Raw genomic sequence first — 23,852 nt, forward strand, 5'->3', positions numbered from 1 at the left:
TCAAAATCCTCTGTGTTATTGGTTGTTCAAGAGCAAAAGAGAACTCGATGTGAGCAGGAAACTAACGCGTGTCTATCTATGCGTCGAGTGTGTGTGTGTGTGTGTGTGTGTGTGTGTGTGTCAGTGTCCCTTGATTAGCTGACATGAGACGCATCCACACAGACAGGACACTGACACACACACAGACAGGACACTGGCACACACACACACACACACACACACACACACACACACACACACACACACACACAGACAGGACACTGACACACACACACACACACACACACACACACACAGACAGGACATTGGCATACAGCGCGCTCTCTTGTGTCTTGTTGCGCTTGGAAGCATGTACATGAATAGGAGCGTGATCATGTAACGCTAAGCAAAAATGGATATAAAAACGGACGCTGCGTTATTTGCGTTAAATATTTTTAATGCGTTAAGCTTCCGTTTCACGTTGACCGAGTTTGGTGGAGATTGAATAAATCGCCTACGAGGAAAACGTAAAAACTCAGACCCTGAATTATACAAATATTCACGTTCAAACAAAAACTTTCTGTGAAAAAAAGACACTTATAAACAGACACTTGTAGAAAACAATGTGAATTTTGTTTTAAAATAAATTTGAACTATGCCAGTAAATAATGAATTTAAAGACAATTGTGTCAAAAGTGATCTTTGCAAACACAGCACATGACCTTAAAGCACATGTATAGAAAACACACTCACACTCCTCTGTTTTAAAAAAGAGTTCTGTCTGAATGAGTACATGGAATCACGGCTGTCAGGTGATAAGATAATTAGTCCAGAGATGTGTTTTTCAAGAATTACTTTTTGTAATTGCAATTTTTTTTAACTATCCACTCACCTAATTTAATATATAGTTTGTTATAGCTTTATATATTTTTATTTTATTGCTCAACAGTAGTTCTCATCGCCGATGAGGTCTTTAAATATTTTGAGAAGGTCTTAAAAAAGTCTTAAAAAGGTATTAAAATTTACTTCAGGATTCCTGCATATACCCTGCATATGCATCATACGTGATCTTGGCAAACACAGCACATGACGTTTTTATTTAAAATTAGAAAGTTTTAAATTAGTTAAATTAGATTAGTTAAATTAGAAAGTTGAGTCATAATGAGTTCAGAATACCATATATTACATGTAGTAATTTACATGATTTATACTTTATTTGTGGGAACACTTGTATATATAATTTGTAGTTAGTTTAAATGTAATTAAACTATTACATTCTATGTAGTTGGTACAAAATAACAAGGACACAGTAGGGAATTGAACCCCATCCCAGTAAGCCAGGAGTACCATTACCAACGCCAGTGCTTGAAGTGGAAAAAATAAAGAGCCGGTACTCACCAGAGGGGGCGGGGCTTTGTTGGGGGCGTGGTTATGGGGGGATTGTTTATTCAATAATTCAAGAAGGTCCGTATTTTAAAGCTCTTTCTAACTTGTTCTCAGCCTTAGATCTAACATATAGTTCTTGTTATTGTTTAACTATATCATTTGTTACAATAAGGGTTTATTTCCAAAGCAAGACCATTGACGGCACCTCATTAGGCTACCATGCAGGCCAATGTTCACTTTTGTCTTTCTTTTTTCTAATCAAATAGCAACACAGTTAGAAACTATAGCTGGGTCATTCCTGGTATGCGGTAACATTTTGGCTTCATAAATGTTTGAAAAAAAAGTACATGATTTTCATGTTTTTAGCATTCTACCAAAATGGTGACATGTTTAACTAGTCGGAATACATATTGGTCAAGCTCAGGGACTAAAAAAATAATAATTATGGGTAGATTCATTGTTCAGACACGGGCCGTGAAGATGTTCCACCCTTTTAGGGACATATACATAGTTATCACAAAATGTTAATGTTAAACAATAACAAGTTTTTCTTGGATAGTATATGTCCCTTATGCCATCATGGTATTTTTTTAAATTCTTGAAACAATAACAAAACTATTATTGATGAATAGAATGTCTTGATTATTAAAAACAGGTACTTTTTGTACCCATTTTTGCCAACAGGATGGTAAATAATAAAAAAAAGTGTTCAAAAACATATATTGTATATGCTGTTAATGATCCTCACCTCCCAAAATAAAACATAAGTATGTCAAATTATTATTTAAAAATGACTCGCCTAACAGGGTGGAAGACCATAACAGTGGAGGAGTTTTCCCTCACTGTCCTGCATGATTTGCCATCAGTAATGTGTGGCACTGCACCTATAACATGGTTTTATAATATTTATATATGCATATATGTGTTTATAGAATTTGCAATATACACTAAATACGATTTATTCTATTAGAATGTCCACCCTGTTAGGTTTATAGAACACTAACAGGGCGGAATCAACAGGGTGGAAAATTTTAAGATAAGTTAGCCGTAGCTCTTTCACTTAAACTTAGCTCTATCAGACCATTCTTTCCTCTGAAGTGAAAACTTTACGGCCTCCTCCAGTGGCTTGAGCTTTCTCATTTCAGCCATTATCTGATGTGTCTGCTGTCATAGAGAAAAACACCAATAATTATGAGCATTGCATTTAATTTGACATTCTTCAGCAAGATTGTTTTCATAATAAACATTAATACTTACAGTTCTATTGGTACAGAGTATATTTTATTACATTCAGGAGGAATAAAAGCATATCTTGATCGCTTTGTTTCTTAATAATAATATAATAATAATAATAACTTTAAACCAAGCTAACGTTAAACTGCAGTAATATTTAACAGTAGCATGTCAGGATACTGTATCCCCTTCACAGACTGTAGTCATGACAATGCATTGTTACGATGGCTAGACTGATTTATGTGCTCAAAATAAGTTATTTACAATTATATTGGAATCTAAAACAAATTAAATCTTACAAGCATCTCTGATTCTCTCCTGACAGTCTGGGATCAGAATGACTATGCTAGCGCCGTTAGCATCAGGCGCTAGCTGCTTTCTTACTGCAAAACGAGCAGAAAAGAGCTTATAAAACACGCACAAACAAGCCAAACTTAGCCACAAGCGATTAAACTGCAGATTAACTTACCTTTCTTTTAATAGTTGCTGCAAACAGGTCCAAATCAGAGATGTTTTCTCAGGTGCTGTTTCTATCCTGAATAAACGCACTTGTACACAGTGGTCTGACAAAATCTGACATTACGATAAACGGGAGCGAATATTCATGAGGGGCGCAGTACCACACACACACACACACACACACACACACGTTCACATTTTAGCATCTTCCGTATCTTTGTTTCATGTTGACCGAGTTTGGTGGAGATTGAATAAATCGCCTACGAGGAGAACGTAAAAACTCAGACCCTGAATTACACAAAAATTCACCTTCAAACCAAAATATCTGACTTCCTGTTGGTCGGAGCTAATGACTGTAAATTAGAAAGTTGTCCGGCTCGAAGAGAACAATATATGTATGGGGACACATGAAATGTCTACAAATGTATGTCCTCAGAAACACACACACACACACACACACACACACACACACACACACACACACACACACACACACACACACACACACACACACACACACACACACACACACACACACACACACACACACACACACACAGAGAGAGAGAGAGAGAGAGAGAGAGAGAGAGAGAGAGAGAGAGAGAGAGAGAGAGAGAGAGAGAGAGAGAGAGAGAGAGAGAGAGAGAGAGAGAGAGAGAGAGAGAGATAGACAGACAGACAGAGAGAGAGAGAGAGAGAGAGAGAGAGAGAGAGAGAGAAACAAGGTTTTTTTATCCTGCTTCAAAACTAACACAATGCTGCCATCTTGTGTTCATTGAGGGAAGGGCAGCACACACATGCAGGCACATTAGACTATTCAAATAAATATTTATAAAAAATATATATATTCATCTGAAAAATAGTATAGTCATTTAAAATTAATCTAAGTTCAATTGCCAAACATACAATCTTAATTTAATTGAAATCAAAATATGATTTTACAAGATATGAGACAATTTCTGTTCCCCTTTTTTGTCCTTATTTAATCCCTCGCCATGGCAACACCGTTTGAGATATACAAAATCCGTTCACATTTTAGCATCTTCCGTATCTTTGTTTCATGTTGACCGAGTTTGGTGGAGATTGAATAAATCGCCTACGAGGAGAACGTAAAAACTCAGACCCCGATTTAACCAAAAATTCACCTTAAAACCAAAATATCTGACTTCCTGTTGGTCGGAGCTAATGACTGTAAATTAGAAAGTTGTCCGGCTCGAAGAGAACAATATATGTACCGAGTTTGGTGACTGAAGATAAAACTAACCCCCCCACTTTTGTCAAAAGGTGGCGCTAGAGAGGCCCTCATCCCTGCCCATTTCTGATGCTTTACCAATGTGTACTGACTGACATCTCTGATGTGTGTGTTGAGTTTCAAGCAGTTTCAAGCAATTTCAAGCATGCTAAGAGCCTCAAAACAGCCAAAAGATTATTAAACTTTGACACGTTGCCATGGCAACAGTATTTGAAATTTCAGGAATCCATTTCATACGTCTCTATCTGTCATGTTTTCACATTATACTGATGAAGTTTGAAGTAAATGGGGTGAAAATAAGATGGTGATTCAAAGCATTTTTGAAAGTGACACACTTCCTGCTGCCAGTTGGTGGCGCTATAACTTTGACTCACAAAAGTCATATCCATGTGATCGGCCTCTTACAACGAACACACAGCTGAAGTTTCATCCAAATCAGTCAATGTTTGCTGACGTTATAACACACTTCCTGTTTCCCTTTTCTCGCCATAAATTCGTTGCTTCGCCACGGCCAAACCATTTGAGATATCAAAAATCCGCTCGCAATTTAGCATCCTGGATATGTTCTCTTCATGCTGACCGAGTTTGGCGATGATCGAAACAATGGCCTCGGAGGAGTATATTAAATTCCAGAGCATGGGTTTTCCGAACAACCGATTATAGCTCACTTCCTGTTGGGCTGACGCATAACTATGAGCACGAAAGTTGTTCGGCCCGATAAGGTCTATATGTGTACCGAGTTTCATACATGTACGTGCAAGTGTGTTTGATATATGGACCAAGTTTTCAGACCCCACTTAAGGGGGCGCTGTCGAGCCCCCCTGCCACGCCCGGGTACCAGCTTCAGCCCGGCTCTGATGGCCGCGCATTCCGACGCCTGTGCGAAGTTTCAAGAGTTTTCGAGCATGTTAAGTGCCCCAAAAGTACCCGAGAAGTCGAAAAAAAAAAACAAAAAAACAAAACAAAAAAAAAACAAAGAATAATCTGAGGAAGAACAATAGGGCTCTGCGCCCTTTCAGGGCTTGGGCCCTAATAAGCACATCACCATCAGAAGTGGGTAACGGTATTTTGGATCAGATTGAAAGATCCAGAAATTACTCGCAAATCAGTTCCAATGTCAAGTCAGCGTAGCATCAGCCAATGTGGAATTCAGATCCGTTAACTTTTAAGCAGGAGGAAATATTTCCTTACCATCTACAAACGCTCGACCGCCGACGAAAAAGGCCCTTTTGTTTTCTTTTCGGGCCTTTTCAACTATGGGCCAAAGCGTCATTCTCCTCGCTCTATCGGCCGGTGACAAGTCTTCCGTAATTTTCAGTCGGTTCTCAATCAGAAACGCAGCATCCTTGGCCGCATGCCAGACAGCATCTCGGTAAAAACGCGAGGTGAATTGGAAGATGATTCCACGAGCTTTATCATTTGAATGAACACGGCCAAGTCGGTGTGCCACATCAACTACTTCAGGGAATTTATCTTTAAATTGTGGTAGAAGGCGTTGGCACACGTTGATAACTTCCTGACGGACGTTTTCTCTTTCTTTCTCTGGAATTCCGTGGATTCTCAGGTTCCATCTGCGTGTGTAAGCTTCTAAATGAGCAAAGCGATTTTCTCGCTCAGTGGCATTCATTTCTTCTTTCTTTGCGCGCGAGTCAATAGAATCAACTCTTTTTTTCAAGCTTTTAACTTCGCTGCAGACAAACTCAATGGTTTCCATCATTCCAGAGATTCGTTCCGTATTCCTGCAGATCTCCTCCTTCATGTCTTTAATCACCCGCGAGTTTTCGCCAATCAACTTTTCCAGACCGTCTGATCTGTTTTTCACCAACTGTGAGAGCTCGGAGAGTTGTGTTGAGATAACTGTGGCATTTACGTTATCAGTTATCCGAAGTTTAACGGCCGGGGAACTGCATGGGGTTTCAGGAAGCGGTGGAAACACCTCTTCAGCCAGCATAATCTCAGAATCATCATTTTGTTCACAATAATCATGCAAACTGTCCTTCAATACCCCGGTTGCAGGGGTGCTGCCATGTCGTTCGACTGCTTGTTTATCGTCACCTGTGCTAGCAGATCTAGCAGGAGTATCTGACACTGTTTTCCCTGACTTCTTCGCACCTTTCCTCTTTTCTGATCCTCCCATTATTGTTGTTCCAAAAAGTCAAGGCATTAATAAACGGAAATTCTCAAAAAAATCATCTAAAGTTTCGTTGTAACTACTATAAAACAATTTGGGATTGCTGAGCTCATAAACGCACGTGTGATCAGGGCGCCATCTTGCACGCCCCCCTTAATTGTTGTTTAACAGACACAGATAGTTTATTGCATTAATTTCTTGTGTAGGTATTGTTGACTGGAAGTCTGTCAGTCCAGATGTGAGGAAGATGTACAGAGTGGAGTTCGAGCTCACAAGGTGTGATGGCTGTGGGTGCATCTACAAAAACACCACTGGATACTGTGGCAATGGAAAGAAGGGGATCTTCAGAGCTTTCTATTCAGACAGAGATTTTGCTGGATTCTGTTCTATGGACTGCTACTACAGCATGAATGAATGAATGGATGGATGAAAAAAGAGATTTATGTGGGTTCTTTCTCTCTTTCTCTCTCTCTCTTTCTCTCTTTCTTTCTACTTTTGAACCCAAGCTTAAAATTAAATTGATTTAAAAACTGAATAAATGTTTTATTGGATAAAGCTGTCTGTGTTGCTAAATGTCACTCACTCACTCAGACTTTTTCTTTTTTATCAACCATATAATTTGTCTCGGAATCAGACAAAATTGTTTTTAGGGTAACGCTTAACAAGGTTTAATGTAACTGAGCAATACATTTGATACAGTAGCCTATTTATTCATCTTTGTTGGTATTAGGTAAAACAAATACAGCTGTTCATGTTCAGTAAATAATTTTAATGTGTATTAGTTCGTTGAATTTAACATTAACAAAGAACATTTTTTTTTCATCATTAATTTTGATGGTTAATGAACTTCGACCCAAACTCGCTTTGATGACGTCAGTAATCTGCGCCATATGATGACGTCAGTAATCCGCACCATGCAGAAGTTCCGATTGTACTGTTGAAAGTATATATATAATTTTTTTTTAATCGAATATTCTTCATATCATTAACGTTGTTTTTATTTTAAAAGAATGGAATTTGTTTTAATGGGATTCGGTTTGATTTATTGCTTCCTTTTAAGAGTATAAGAACAGGCAGTTTTCGCGACCAATGAGAAACCGTCTGGCACGCACAGTACTCCAAGCTGCAGTTACCCACACTTGGAGAAACTGGATGTAATTTAAGTTCTGTTACTTTTATATGAAAATAAAATATTATGAACAAGACACCCAAAGTTTTTGTTATTTATTTCCATTCGAAAGACGTGTTTATCAATCATTTTTACTTTAATTAGGCCTACATAGGCCTACATGTTTTTATATATATATTTTTATAAATATGACAACAATCACATAACCCACAGAGAGATCGCCTTTGTTAGAGAGTTTGGGAATATTCACACATAAAAACATGATATCAGAGTTTTAAAATCAAACATTTAAAAAAAAGAACCATACATCACGGTTGTTTAAACCAATAAGCATTAAGCTGTGTCGTCAGCAAGTCGTTTCCCATCATGCTTTTGCTCCGCGCAGTCTGTGGAGAGCAACTGCGCTCGACTGCAGAATCCGACACATCCGCCTTTCGCTCGCGAGAGTTTTTTGACATACGTCAGCATGACATCAGAGCAAGGCGGACCGCCCTCGGACACTTTTCTAACCGGAATGCATCTCGCGCTGATCACCGGTGATCGGTTCTGCGCAGATTTCGCTTATCTCAAACAAGCCTATGATCAGCCTGTCTGAAAGTGGCAAGTCTTCTAGTAGTTGTGCAACATAAATCTGAATCACCGAATCTTGCAGAGAGGGTGAGCAGGAGCAACTTTTGATAATGAAGCAGGATCTGCAACATCTCTATCGGCGTTTATGCCTCCACGTCCCCCCGTTTGCCTCATAGACAGTAAAAGATTGCCTATGAGCTTCTCCTCGGGTCTATACGGTAATTTGCTCAACAGAGCGAGACAGTCGCGTGGTTATGACGCAATTGTTAGCCTATATTTTACAAAAACAGCTTCAATGGGGCGATAGTGTAAGATACAAAGTAATGGAGCCTTTTATACATTGTCGTGTTTGTTTAGAAATAAACTATGGACCAATGGAGTCTTTAAACACCTCAGATGTAGTTCAGATGTGTTTTGATGCACCTCATCAAAAACATATTGCAATAATTATTTTATGGATACAAATGTCTCTCAACACTGTTAGTCACATTAGCTGTTCATAAGTTGGAAATTGCCATTTCTATTTTGAACACACATTAGTTAACATGGACTAATAATAAACAGTTCTGCTACAGCATTTATTATTTGTTAATGTTACTATTACTAATTTACTAATACACATTAAAATCCAAATAATTTACTTTGAACATGATCAGCTGTATTTTTTATAGGGGTGTGCATTGGGACTGCCCTCACAATTCGATTCGATTACGATTCACCAGGTAACGATTTGATTCAATTCGATTCTACGATGCATTGCGATGCATCAAAATTCTACTGCACACAACAAGGCACATTTTTTATCAGTCATGAGGCAATACAAGCAGTCAGATATTGAACAACAGATTTTATTGGCTGCTATGTGTGTATTATCACTCTCCTGTATCTTTGACATAAATGTCATTAAATAAAATTGAATGGTACAGGGTATTGGATATGGCATTTTCAAACCTGAAAAAGAAAACATAAATCACTGCTTTCAGTACTTTGAATGAGAAATGTTTCTCTTCTCTGCTTTAGAACCATTTGAAATTAAATAGAGCAATAATAACAGCCAACTTTTTCCAGCAGTGAACATAAGTGTTTTAATTCTTCAAACTTCACAACTTTATTGTCCAACTCAAGGCCAGAAAATAAACGATGACATAATCGATTATGGCACTTAGCCGCATAGATGCTGAATCGTGCATGCCCCGCATTGCGATGCATTGCCGAATCGATTATTCTTGACACCACTAGTTTTTTATTACCCAATACTAACAAAGATTAATAAATACTTAAAAAATGTTTTGCTCATAGTTAATACATTAAAGGTCCCATGGCATGAAATTTTCATTTTATGAGGTATTTCAACATTAATATGAGTTCCCCTAGCCTGAATATTGTCCCCAAGTGGATAGAAATGTTGATCGGTGTAAACCCGAGTTCTGGCTGTCTCTCTCTGCCTTTGAGAAAATGACAGGCCAGACGAGCCAATCCTGAAGTCTCCTGGTTTGACGTCCAAGCAGGAACGGTTACCTCCCATTCCTCCGCCCAGAGAATCTGCCACACCCATGCAAACACTCGAGATCATTAACGTTACTTGTGAACGAGTGAACACTGGCAGTTTCTCAGTGTTTGGATGTACAAATGAAAACAGAAGTCTTTCTTCAGTTCCTTCTGATCTGTGATCATTGATTTCTTATGTGTAGCTTATTATTTATTATTTGTGGACACGCAGCGGCTTCTCTCTCTCCCGACAGAACGGTGTTTTCGTGTTTTCTATCTTGTGAGTCAGTGTTTTTGTACGTCCTTGTCGCGTCTATCTGTTCTAAAATGTGCATACAGTCTTTTCTGTTTAACATCAGCAGTCACATCTTTAGAGATAAACTTCACGCACGCCGAAGCTCGGCCTCCAACATCCCCGACCCCCAGTACTGCATCTGGCCCACAGCGGAGGCACCAAACGCGGCGTGAGATTAAGCAGAAGGAGGGTAAGCGTGAGGGTATCCGGCTAGGCTAGCCAGCTTTCCCCACAATAAACTGGATTACATTCGATTACAGCTGTTGTGTCTTTGTTTGCGCTGTGTAACGTTTCTCAATGCGCGTCAATGACGCTATTCATATGATTGGAACATATCTAGAAATAATGCTATACTCAACACTTACTAACTCGTTCATCTCGCTGTAATGGTACATTGCATGTGTTACAAAGTTGGTAGAATAATGATGAAGAGGACTCGGTGTGACTGGGACTCGTGTTTATTCAGAACTCTCAGATACAAACACAATAAACTCGCTCTGACTGACAGCGCTCTCATAACTCAGTAGTTACTATAAATATCTTTGTTAGCAATCGCTTCGTCTCCGTGATGTCCGGTTCGCGAACGAATCATTCTTTTGAATCGGTTATTTTTAGTGAACCGAACCAGTTCACCAAATCAGACTGAATCGTTCTAAACGGTTCGCGTCTCGAGTCAGCGCTGATCCATAATTTACTAAAGTTACTAACTTTCTGACATGAGTGACAGCCCCTCCGACTAGAAATAAACTAATAACCTGAAGTATATGCTAGTAACTACAACAGTTCACCCTGAACTGAGACATGCTGAGAGAACTGATAAGAAGTGAACACAGGTCCATCCGTCTCTCTGGCAGACTCGTGCCTGCTCGTGCCTCGTTAAACCACGCCCCCTCCGCTCATTTAAAATGCAAGGATGTCAGCCAATCACAACAGTGGGCGTTTTTACTGAAGTCTCACAGCAGACACGCCTCTTGAAGCAGGGCATTCAGCCACAGGGCAAACAGCAGTATAGAAAAAATGCCTTTTATTTCTAAATTATGACATTTTATGATGTAAAAATCATACTAATAATATAAGTACACCTCAGAAAACACTATAAAATAATAGAAAAATGCCATGCCATGGGACCTTTAATGTTAACCTAAAAACAATGTTTTGCCTGAGAGACAAATATTGATAAACTGTTGATAAAAGTCACAAAAAAAGAGATAAGAATTGTTTAGTAACCTTCTGTTGAGGGACAGACACAGACACAGCTTTATCCATTAAAACATGTATTTGGGTTTCAATTCAATTTCCATTTAATTTCTTTTTAATTTCATTCTTTCACATTCATTCATTCAGTCACATTAATTAATTAATTCACTCATTCATTCACTCTTCATTCGTTAACTCTTCATTCATTCAGTCATTCTGTAGTAGCAGTCCGTGGAACAGAACCCATCAAAATCTTTGTCTGAATTGAAAGCTCCACAACGCAGAACGCACCTTCATAAAATATGAAATACAAGCTGCAGCTATTGGGAATAAAAGATTACTACTCAACAGAGCGTTCTCTGAAAACAGGAAATTATCCAAAATTGATTATTTAAGCACATATTCAAGGGAGTAAGATGTAAACTAAAAGCAGTCTTTAGTGAATCAAAGTAAATCACTGTAATGACCACATTAATAGTGCTAATAATATAGTGTAATGTAGTAGAAGACAAATATAATTTTTTTTAACTTAGAATTTGTATTAGAAATGAACAGTACTTTTGAAAACTGTTATAAATCATGTGTACACACAGGATACACTCCAGTCTGGGAAAGTAACAAAAGTAGCTTTATTCTATATGCCAACAAGAATGTGATCACAGAAAGAAAAAAACGTACAGAATATAAAATATTTTGCTTGGGAACATACATTTTCCTTTACAATGAATACAAACTCATATATACACATACGACATAAGAATACTGACCTAATCCAATAACGAAAAGAAAATTCAAAGCTACAAACAGGTAACAGATCCTTAGTCTGATTATTTACACTATAGTGCCAAAAGTTTTGGGACTTCTGCCTTTACCTGCACATGAATTTTAAGGACATCCCATTCTTAATCCGTAGGCATAGGGTTTAATGTGGAGTTGGCCCAGCCTTTGCAGCTATAACAGCTTTAACTCTTCTGGGAAGGCTTTCCACAAGGTTTAGGAGTGTGTTTATGGGAATTTTGACCATTCGTCTAGAAGCGCATTTGTGGGGTCAGGCACTGATGTTGGACGAGAAGGCCTGGCTCGCAGTTTCCGCTCTGATTCATCCCAAAGGTGTTCTATCGGGTTGAGGTCAGGACTCAAGGCCAGTCAAGTTCCTCCACAACACTCGCTCATACATGTCTTTATGGACCGACGCTTTGTGCACTTGTGTGCAGTCATGTTGGAACAAAAAGGGGCCATCCCCAAATGTTCCCACAAAGTTGGGAGCATGAAATTGTCCAAAATGTCTTGGTATGCGAAGCATTAAGAGTTTATTTCATTGGAACTAAGGGCTAAGCCCAACCCCTGAAAAACAACCCCACACCATAATCCCCCCCCCCTCCACCAAACACTTGAGGTGTATCTGAAACTCTTGGCACAATGCAGTCAGGCAAGTCCCGTTCTCCTTGCGCTGTCTATTGACTCTATTGACTGTTGATTTATCATTTGTGAGGCACCATTTAAGCACTGAATGAAGGAATGACAGGCGCTCCTCACGCTCCTTTGTAACATCGCGCAAGGCCAATAAGAGGGTGACATCTTGTGGAGAAGACTAGTAATTAGATTTACGTTAATTTTATGTTCAATTTTTACGAAATAAATATGGGGGAAAAATAGATTCTTGGCCTTTGAAAATAAATTTTGAATCGACCACATTTTAAAAAACGATTAATCGGGGGGTTTTTTGCCCAGCTCTAGTGGTTTATGTAACTTCAAAGGGTTTCCAGTAAAATTACACCAAAATTGTGTATTTAGAGACCACTGTATGTGGGAATGGGAAGCTTTTCAATTTGGGTAGGCCAAATCCAGGCGGAAATCACCCAGAGCATAAGAGGTTAAACGTTTCCAAAAAAGAAATGGATGGACTTCTGTCAGTTTGTTGAACACATACTATATATATGATGCAGCAGCGAGCGTCTAACGCACAATGAACATTTTAAACAAAATTCTACAAAACTTAAATAAAATTATCATGCGATAAAATAGCTTCTCTTCCTTGCCAACGATACCATGAAGAATGTGAAGATTTAACTTCAAGGCAAAAACAAAAAGTAAGCTATCAACATTCATTTCAGTACAAGTAGCAGAGAGCGATCCTCCCAGAATGCAACGTGTTGTGACCGTGACGTAGATTCACATTCTCTATAATAGTTTATCTGGTGTTTAAAAGGGTGGGGAAAATGCAATTATAATGTTTTAACCAGTGGGGCACACTTTCATAATTTTGCAAAGCTCCACAAACTACCCGATTGAGTTTTATAACCATTTTCCTTTCAAGTACATCAGCCCAGTGATAACATGGCTGATATCTGATGAAATACCAAAAAGAATACCAGATTTTAAGGTATGACCACAGTGCCTTCATAAAAGTATGCTATAGTATAAAAAAGTAGTCAAAGTTAAATCACTTGTGAATCCTGTTCTAAAACCACAATCACAGATCTTCCACAAAAAAAGCACTTCTAGTATTAGCATCTGCATGACCCAAGAAAGACAAATGAATGGTGGGAAATGTCAAGGTTTTATTGGTGTATCATACTTAAAAGTAACTTAAACACCAAAAACCAAAACACATGATCTTACAAATAAAAACCATCTTTAAAAATAACAGTAACGTAAATTAACAATAAAATCTCAACAGAGAAGTTAACCTGGGGTTTAAATAAATGTCAAACTGTCTCCTACACATAAAGCAGTGCAGCTTTTCAATACAAAATCATCTTATCAGGAGACTTACAAACAACACTAGACTGAATCCGTGCATGAAAACAGAAACCTGATCATGAACACACTAAGTACACTTTTTTTCTCTCCCACAATGCACTGGCAGCATAATATAAGAAACTCATATCTCAGCGCTGAAGCTGTTCCTGGATCAGCTCTGGTAGTGAAGCATTGAGTCATATCAACTGAGCTCATCTCATCCTCGATCAGTATTTAGTATTTTTTGTAATCTTAATAAAGGGCAAACACTAAACAACAGGAACTGTATCTGCCTACGTCATAGATGTCCAACACAACGCTATGAGGAAGCAATAACTCAAGAGATATGTGGAAAAGTCTTACATTTCATAATTGAGTGAGACCACTAAAGTTTCAGTCCGAAGTCTCTCTCTTCTTGACCAATGACAACCTGAGTGCCTCAATCAAAAGACCCTGTCAAACTCTGATTGGCTGGTGGTGGCAGGGTTTCTGTTCTGATTGGCTGGCTGCTGGGGCATGTGACCTCTCCTGCGTGGCGGTGCCAGGTACTCAAACATGGAGGTGTTGTGCGTGGAGAGCATGTTTTTGAGGTCAGAGGGCATGGGGTCGGACCAGAAGAAGTCGTGGTTGAGAGCGTCGTCGCTGTCTATTCTCTGAGCCGGATCCAGAACCAGCAGTTTGTCGATGAGATCCAGAGCGTACGGGTCTTTCACATACGCCTTGAGTCTGTCCTTCACCTTCCGCTTCTGACCTTTAGGAAGCTCCATCTTCTGATAGAGTTCATACTTCTTATCCACACTGGGCCAAACCTGAGATGGCACAGAACACGTTAGAAATATGCAAATACATAAATTAACATGGATTCAAGTTTTATGCACAAATTTTATATTAATATATGCAAATAAATACATGGATCACTTATAGCTCAATAGGAATGAACTGACAACGCTCGCTCTGCACCAGTAGACACGCACCGTTATGAAGGCCCGTGCCCATTTTACTTTTACTATTAGTGGCAATACGGAGGCAACAATTGCTTGAATGGTGGGTTCATTGTTATTCTTAATAAAAAACACAACAAAACTGACAAACTTGCTTAAAAGGTGCAGTGTGTAATATTAAGGATCTATTGACAGAAATTAGGGCTGTGCGATATTGAAGAAAAATGTGATATGCAATACCTTGTTAAATAATGCAATATGCGATACGATATTGCTTTAAGTGTGTGAAATCTATTTAAATTATATTAAAAAAAATTATTTAAAAACTGAGAATGATACCATTTATGTATTTCACATTCTTTCTGGGGAAAGAAAGCATCACTACAATTTATGAAAGTGACCAGCAGAGATTTAGTAAAAGTTAAATGTCACAAATCTGACAATATAAAAATATAATTTTAATATCAATGTAAACAAACAAAATATGTAATGCCAATATTTAAATACCAAAAACTCTTTGCTTGACCTGGTGATATATAGGTATATCAACCTAAAACTTAACATCAATAACATCCAGATAAACAAAGAAATCTGAACTAGGGGTGGATGATTATTTTTTGTAATTTTAATTTATCTTTGTTATTAAAAATAAGAACTAAAAACAGTAGTCTTCACATTAATTAAATATACATAATAAAGCTACAAAGGTTATTCAGCGGAAACACGGATCCTATTGACACGCATTCCGTTTCTTTCCCCAACTGATATCGCTCACTTAAAGTATAACTGACTGTGTTTACATGAATACTCATCAAGACATTTTGACATAACTGTGTGTATTTGACAGTTTGAGTGTGTAATAAGACACGAAACAGAACTGAAGGGATCACACGCTTTCAGAGAGGCGGCTTGTGCACATGTTTCGGTGTGTGTGTCAGACAGCGCGAGACTGCAAGGAGTTGTTTTTCGCAAGTTATTGCGTTTAATAACTCTTTTAATGTCAAGCAACTCGCATAAGTAACAGTTGTGTGCCCAGTCTATTCTCTGCTATATGTGTCGACCTAAAACGTACACTTTTCACAATGTTGAAGTAGCATATTAAAATCATTCAGATATTGTGTGCCGTTGCGATATGCATATCGCGATATGTACATTTACGATATTGCGAAGGTCCCCTTACAGTGAAATCGCCATTTTGCTGAACACTGGTAACACTGAATATCGCAGCAAGCCTACTTCATAAATATGGCCCCATATCACAAATGGACACTTTTGAAACATGTGAATATCAGATAAAACTAAGTTGACTATTTGTGATCTGATCATCCACAATAGATGTTAATGAATTTCTAATGTTGTGTGTGTGTGTGTTACCTCAGGAGTAATGGAGCCACACAGCTGGCTTATGAGGGTGAGCTGATGTTGTTCTGTGTTGCCCTGCATGATGGGGCTTCTGGTCCACATCTCAGCCATGATACACCCTCCACCCCACAGATCTATAGGAGGCCCGTAGTCTCTTTCCCCTAAAAAAACAAAATACTCAAATTGAGAAACCATCAACTTAATCCTGTCGCGTTTGATAAACAGTGGAAAGTTCACCTGTCAACTCTCTTTTTAATTGTCTTTATTTGGTACATAGACCTCTCTTCTTCACACACATGAGTATGTGACAGAAACAGACACAGCCAGACAGACAGAGCCAAGGGATATTGAGCGTGCCCCTGGCTCGATTTTTTGGTGCTTTTAATATGCACATGACACATTTCTGAGTAGGGTTGGGCATCGAGAACCGGTTCCAACTTGGAACCGTTTAAAAAATAACGATGCCACTGGAATCGTTTAGAAATTTTGTTTTCGATTCCGATCATCGGTTCCAAACGCGCAAGTCTTCGGAAGTGCTTGCTGCGCCCGTTTGTTCTGTTGCAGCCATGGAGCACGGTAAGCGGCGCTCAAAAGTGTGGCTTTATTTCACTTAAAAAAAAAAAAGCCTGGGTCGGCACAGTGCAACACATATGACAAACTTATTTCTTGCACGGGAGGATGTACTACAAATATGTGGTGTATAAATTAACGAGTGTAGCGTGTTTGAAATGCTGCGCAGGTCCACTGTCCTCCTCGGGCAACCCTGCGCTAACCAACGTTATTAAAGGGATAGTTCACCCTGAAATGAAAATAAAGCCTTCTTTAACTTACCCTGATGTTGTCCCAGTGCCCTATGTCCTATGACATTTAAAATACTGTTCCTGCACGCGCTCCTTCCTATTATGGCAGTGAATGGCGATCAGTTAAAACATTACAAAAAATAAACAAATGTATCACGCAACGATACAGAGAGACACGCGCCATATGGAAAGTGTTCTGGGGGCACACTATAAGGTTTTGCGAGAAAGAAACCGTATTATTCAGTCAAAACACTGAGCTCGGCCGTTATTCTGAGCGCACTCCTCTGTGTACACTATGAGCTGTCAGCAGCCGCCAGAGCTCATGCCTACTATAATAACTCGCAGTGTTGTCATTGCAAACAGGATAAACACACACACACACACGCACCATTTTGAGAAATCAAGCTCAATAGAAAAAAAACGCGATTCTCGTCTTTTCTATAACGTATATGATAACAAATAATACTAATAATATAACCTCCTTAAGTGAATATTGTGTACCGGTAGTCATGACAATATTGCACGAGGCTACTGCGGCTTGAAGTGCGCACACACAGGAACACGCGCATTTGAACAACAGCTGGGTGAGTAAAAGATGGCTTTATTTTCATTTCAGGGTGAACTAACATTATCCCACCTCGTCATAATCAGGTAAGTGATTGTAGTGTAATAACAAAGCCCTTGACCAAATTGCGAATTATGGCGAACAACAACGTTACTGGAATTATTTTTCCCCCTCGTAGATAAATGTAGCTACACGCAAATTGCCCACGCTAGTAGCAGTCCTAATGTGACTGCTGTTAATGCTATTGTTAAACCGGGACACGGTGTGAAACTCCATTCACCAATTTGCAGCAAAGCAAGTGAAAATGCCAGCGGAGAAAGTCCCAAAACTAAAACTCATTATTGAATCAAAATACAATTTTCCTCTGTGAAATGAGCCTGTGACATGTTGTGACTCCACCCCTCAAAGAATCGGAATCGAGAATCGAAAAGAACCGTAATCGAAACTAAGAATCGGAATCAGAATCGTTCAAATCAAAACGATGCCCAACCCTATTTCTGAGCGTGACTTAAAGAGAATGACACATTTAATATTTTAAAAATGATTTTATTTACAACACAGAAATGCCTGGAACTCAAGGAAGTGTTGTGATGCATAACACAAATAATAAAAGACTGACAGTAGGGGTGTAACGGCACAAAACTGACGGTTCGGTACGTACCTCGGTTTTGAAATCACGGTTCGGTACGAGTTTTACAAAATTGCTTTTTATTTATTTTTTATATTTAACAGTGGTTTACTGAAGAAGAAAAAAAAGTGTCTGTCCTTGAATGAATTAAATTATATTTCAAATAACACATTGTATGCAAGCATGTAAACTTCGCAGTTTTTGCATTAACTTCTAAATCTAATTATAAAATAGTTTTTTTTCTCCAATTCGTTGTTGAAATATAATCATTTATACACGGTGTCTGTCATTTTCATGACAGGTTTATTTAACATGCATGAAATAATCAAGACATCACTAACAGGATCAGTAGAATATAATGTGTGTGTGTGTATTTATATACATACATATATATATATATATATATATATATATATATATATATATATATAGGCTAATATAGAGCATATATTTAGTGAAAGAGTTGATTTCTCTAGTGAATAAAATTCTGTGGACACTGAATGACTGCCTGAGGTAAATGTGATCCTACATGACATTGTTTAGTTTACAAGCATATTGAGGTCTTTCCGCCGTTGAAACACTGATTTAGCGATTACACCACATATATACATGACAGTAAGTTGTAATGTATCCTCAGCATACCTTCAAATGGTCATTCATGTTTATTCTTTAATAAGAGATGAATGATGAGTGTGCGTCGCGCGGCAGCTTGAACTGTGATCAGTCACGCCACATACAGCGTCAAAACAGCATTTATAATTAGAATTTCGTGATAAAATGGACTGAATACTTAATATGTTCGTGTGGGAACTCGGATTGAAGTGTGTTCTGCGCTTAAAACAAGCCGACTGTGAACTGTTAAAGATTGCACTCGGAAATCGTTCTGTAACGTTACACGCGTGCACCGACCCCCATCCCCCACACACACACACACAAAAGAAAATCTCCAGTTCTACACGATTCATGTAAATGACCCAATTGACCAAGCGATTGTCGCCGAAAAGCGACAAGTTTTCAGGGGTGTCTAATACTTAAATTCTCAGTGAGCAGGTAATATCTGCTAATTAACTTTTTTCTCATTATATTTTTGTCAACAGGATCTGGCTTCCATTTACCATTCAGAAAGGAATAAGTCAAAGGTTTAGCTTCACTTACCCAGCAGTAGTTCAGGCGGTCGGTACCACAGTGTGACGACCCGGTTTGTGTAGCGGTTCCCCTGACTGTTCTTGGCCAAACTAAACGCTCTGGCCAAACCAAAATCAGCCAGCTTCAGAACGCCATCTCTGGTGATCAGAACATTGGCAGCCTTCATGTCTCTGTGGAGGATCTGACACAAATACACAAAACACTTCAGTCTGAGCCTGTAAACGTCATGGGCCCTGTTTACACCTGGTATTAAGATGCGTTTTGATCGACCAGATTCACAAGTGGATGACACTAAATGCAGGTGTAAGCAGGGTCTAAAACGGTTTGAGTTTGATCACTTTCGACCACTTCCATAGGTAGATGAAAATGCATTCGACCGGATTGCTTCTGTAGTGTAAATGGTGGTTGAATGTATTTGAATAGCCACAAAAGACAGTCTACTCTCTGTCTACTGACCAAATGCGTAAACATAATGGGAAGCGCGCTAGCCCGACGGGCAGAAGACCCAAGTTTGGTTTGAAGATGAAAACATACCAAGCACAATGTTCTCTCTCCATTCCTGATTTCTAACACACACTCAGTGTTTGGCGAGAAACAAAGGCTGATGTTCTCTGTATGTTTTTCCATCATCTCAGTTGCGTTCATATGTAAATTGTGTGAGCTTATTTTGTCTATTAAATCAAAAGATCTGAAAGGCCCATACCTTTACCCACCCATAGACCCTCCCCTTGAAGAAATCAGGACAGAAGTGTTTAAAAGAGACGGAATAAAACACCAGGCGTAACCGGGAACGTGTCTCCCTCATCCACTTGTGATCCGATTGACCAAAACACATCTTATGCTGCCTTCACGTGCTCTCGGAATTATCGTAAATACGAGTTTCCCGTAAATATTGCACATGAACGCCCTCACATTTTGAAACTTGAATGCAATGAGCTCGTAATCACGACTTCAGAAGTCGGAATGACCAAATTTCCGATAGCACGTGAAGGCAGCATTAATACCAGGTGTAAACCGGGCCATGGTGACAATCCTGTGCTTGTTTCCTACAATATCAGGTAATGTGGGAATACTGCCATATCTTACCTTGTTTCTGTGTATGTAGTAAAGTCCGTTCAGCAGCATCTGCATGACCTTCTTAATCTCCGCCAGGGTGAATTTAACATTAGCGTTGCTCAGCAGCCCAGCGAGGTCATGCTCACAGAAATCAAACACCAGATAGATGCTGCCCTTATAGCGGTTAAACTGGGTGGCTGGAGAGAAAGAAACAAGTTCGTTGAGAATAGAGACTTTCACACTACATCTACAGGGAGTGCAGAATTATTAGGCACGTTGATTTTCTGATCATTTATTTTTTATTTTTTACTTTTTTTAGGCTCTTGAAGGACCAGCACCACATCCTCTAGTACCACTGTTTGAAGAATTCATCTTCCAGAATCTGGCAGTACGTTTTGGGAGTTAATTTTAGTCCATCCTGAAGTCCGTTTTGCAGAGATGGACTAAAAATGAACTCCCAAAACGTACTGCCAGATTCTGGAAGATGAATTCTTCAAACAGTGGTACTAGAGGATGAGGAGCTGGTCCTTCAAGAGTCACTCTCAACCTATCTGTCCATAAAGCCTATAAAAAAACCTTCTTCATGTATTTTACAACACTTCAGCTTGTGATTCTTATTTAGTGGGGGTCATTTTTTAGGATTCTTTACCTAACTGAAGTCTCTGAGATCCTGACACCTTGCACTTCTGGAGACTCCAGGTAGGTTGCAGCTTTGGAAAATGGTGGCGCTGGAGACTAAAGGGTTCCTGATGGTTTCACCCTTAATTCTTCACCTTAATTCTTAATTCTTTTGCGGTTAACAGGTGTCTTTTCTTCACCACATGTTTTTGTCTGACCCTGCTGACCCAACGAGCATTTCACTGTCCAATGGTCATGCCTTAACTGCAATGTCTAGTATTGCATTAGTATTGCATCCTTCTCATGGGCATTTAATACTTTTTGACTTTTCAGTCTGAGTTAAATCTCTTTTTTGGCTCAATTTATCTGTAAAAGAAAACATGCCTAATAATTCTGCACACCTGAATATAAGGTGTTTTTCATTTCCAGCCTTCATGAACAATTATATATCACTTATACATTATTAAATACTAAATCAATAGTAGTTATTAGGATTACTGTGGTTTGGAATTGGTCAAATGTGCCTGGAAAAAAAATATGATCAGAAAATCAACGTGCCTAATAATTCTGCACTCCCTGTATAATAATAAAGCCACAGGTGAAAGATATCGTTGGAATCACTTTCAGAACGATTCATCCAGCAGATAAACGATAAAAACATTGACAGCCAATCAGAATCCACCTGAATTTAAAGAGTTTGAGCATTTAAAGCAGCAGACGATTAAACTGCAGCAAACGTTTATAATAAACACAATGTTTTCAACCATTGCTGTGGACGCTAATGTAGTTGATATTATAGTTATCTTTACAGTTATTCTCGGTGTGAACGGGCCTTAAGGGTTAGTTCACCCCAAAATGAAAATTACTCACCCTCAAGCCATCCTAAGTGTATATGACAGCCAAACACAATCAGAGTTATTTTTAAAATATCCTGGCTCTTCCAAGCTTTATAATGTGAGTGAACAGTGTTTTTAAAGCTCAAAAAAGCACATCCATCCATTATAAAAGTAATCCATACAGCTCTGGGGGTTAAATAAAGACCTTCTGAAGCAAAGCGATGCGTTTGTGTGAGAAAAATATCCATAATTAGAACTTTATATACGATTATCACTGTTTTCCAGAAATGGCCGTACACGAGTCTAGTTCCGGCTGAAAAGTGATCTCTTACCCGACACATGTAGGAGTAGCGTAAGCTCAGGTGAGAGTAGATGCCTCTTGCGGTTCAAACAAATAGGACTGGGCAACAGACTCAAGCGCCTCTTCTCTTATTTTTTTAATATAGGTTATTTTTTAATATAACTTTGATTGTATTCATCTGAAAGAAGAATGTCATATACACCTAGGATGGCTTGAGTGCAAGTAAATCATGGGGTAATTTTCATTTTTGGGTGAACTAGTCCTTTAAGGATTTCATAAATAAATGTGTAGAAAATGCTGGGCTGGGTTTAATGTATGGTAGGTAAAAAAATCTCATAAAAAAATATTTAAACAATACTTATTAGTGTACAAATGTCTTCAGTCTGTCCATTGAGGGTCTTATTGATATTAATCACACCAGCTTGTCTAGACAAAGAAATATTTCAGTAGAACAAAACAAAAAACATTATATTCACTAAAATACCCACGACTTTTAAGATTTTACTCATTTCAATTACTTTTCCGGGTCCTTGACATTTCCAGTTTTTCTATGACTCTCTATGGATTTATATATATTAGCACACTAATGTGGCATTTGCATAATATTATTTGTGACAGCACCACGGAAAGACCATTAAACAGACTTTCACCTTTTGTTCTGCAGATCTCAATGAGGTTCACCACATTCTCGTGTTTCAGAAGCTGTAAGATCTTGATCTCCCTCAGAGCTGTGATGGGAAACTGAAGAGAAAAGCTTTTTTTAATATAGAAACATATTTTTAATATAATAAGTGTGTATATACACATGTAGGTGCATGTTCTCACCCCTTCTTTCTCATTCTCCATCAGTACTTTCTTCAACGCCACCTTCTTCCCCGTCTGTCTGTGTTTGGCCTTGAACACCTCCCTACAAAGAGGAAACCCATCAGAGATCCACTAAACCTCACCGATAATCCAGCCAGCAAACACATATAGCATGAGGTTTAATGACAATGACCCACATAACTTAGTCATTATATCAGCCATTGTTTTCCTGACACAATCATCAAATACTCACCCGAAAGTCCCCTGGCCGATCTTCGCCAGCTTCTCATATTTAGAGAACTCATCACAGAAGGGAAACTCGACCCCATCATAGTATTTAGACATGATGGCGGTCTCTCTGTCCGGCCTGACACAAACAAGACGGTTTTTAAACACGGTAAGGAGCTCTCATTGACTTGTGGCGTTCTTACATTGAGATAATTATAAATACAATACTCTTATAGACGCATTCAGGCATAAATATGATTTAATTAAGACTATAATTAGTCTTTTAAGAGGCTGTTTTGGTAGTGTGGGTGATTTCATGTTGTTCATTCGGGCCTGACAGACACAAGACCATACCCACCCACATACACAATATCCGATTTACAGCCTCGTTTAAAAGACTAAATATATTTAACCAGTACAACTGGGTGCTTGACATGTTCAAGATAAACAAAAGTGATGTTTTAACACTTAAAATGACTTATAAGAGATATAAATTTATTAAAATATTCGTACTTCTCCCCGCCGGCGGAGCTTCCGGTTTTGTCGCGCTGCATCCTTGCTGTTCCTCTGCGGTCCGCACGACGGATTCAACCACGTCAAGAAAAACTCTACCGCCACCTGCCGTCCGGAAGATACGCAGCCTTACGTAAAACTACAATTGAACGCATTTCAAAAACATAGTTATTGTACTGTGCATTCATTTCGA

At 38.7% G+C, this 23,852-nt stretch overlaps 1 protein-coding gene across 1 annotated transcript; it reads right to left on the reverse strand.

Moving 5' to 3' along the window:
• Nucleotides 1–11,727: 11,727 nt before the first annotated feature.
• On the reverse strand, nt 11,728–23,744 carry cdk9 (cyclin-dependent kinase 9 (CDC2-related kinase)). The gene is made up of 8 exons (XM_079834727.1): nt 23,660–23,744; nt 23,172–23,285; nt 22,940–23,021; nt 22,765–22,855; nt 20,390–20,556; nt 19,313–19,484; nt 16,177–16,325; nt 11,728–14,670 (listed from the first exon to the last, which is right to left on the reverse strand). Exons 1-8 carry the CDS (start codon nt 23,698–23,700, stop codon nt 14,305–14,307), a joined length of 1,182 nt encoding a protein of 393 aa, XP_079690853.1. The 5' UTR covers nt 23,701–23,744; the 3' UTR covers nt 11,728–14,304.
• Between the last annotated feature and the right edge of the window lie 108 nt (nt 23,745–23,852).

The sequence above is a fragment of the Gobio gobio genome (genome assembly GCF_949357685.1).
Source record: "Gobio gobio genome assembly, chromosome: 14".
Lineage (NCBI taxonomy): Eukaryota > Metazoa > Chordata > Actinopteri > Cypriniformes > Gobionidae > Gobio > Gobio gobio.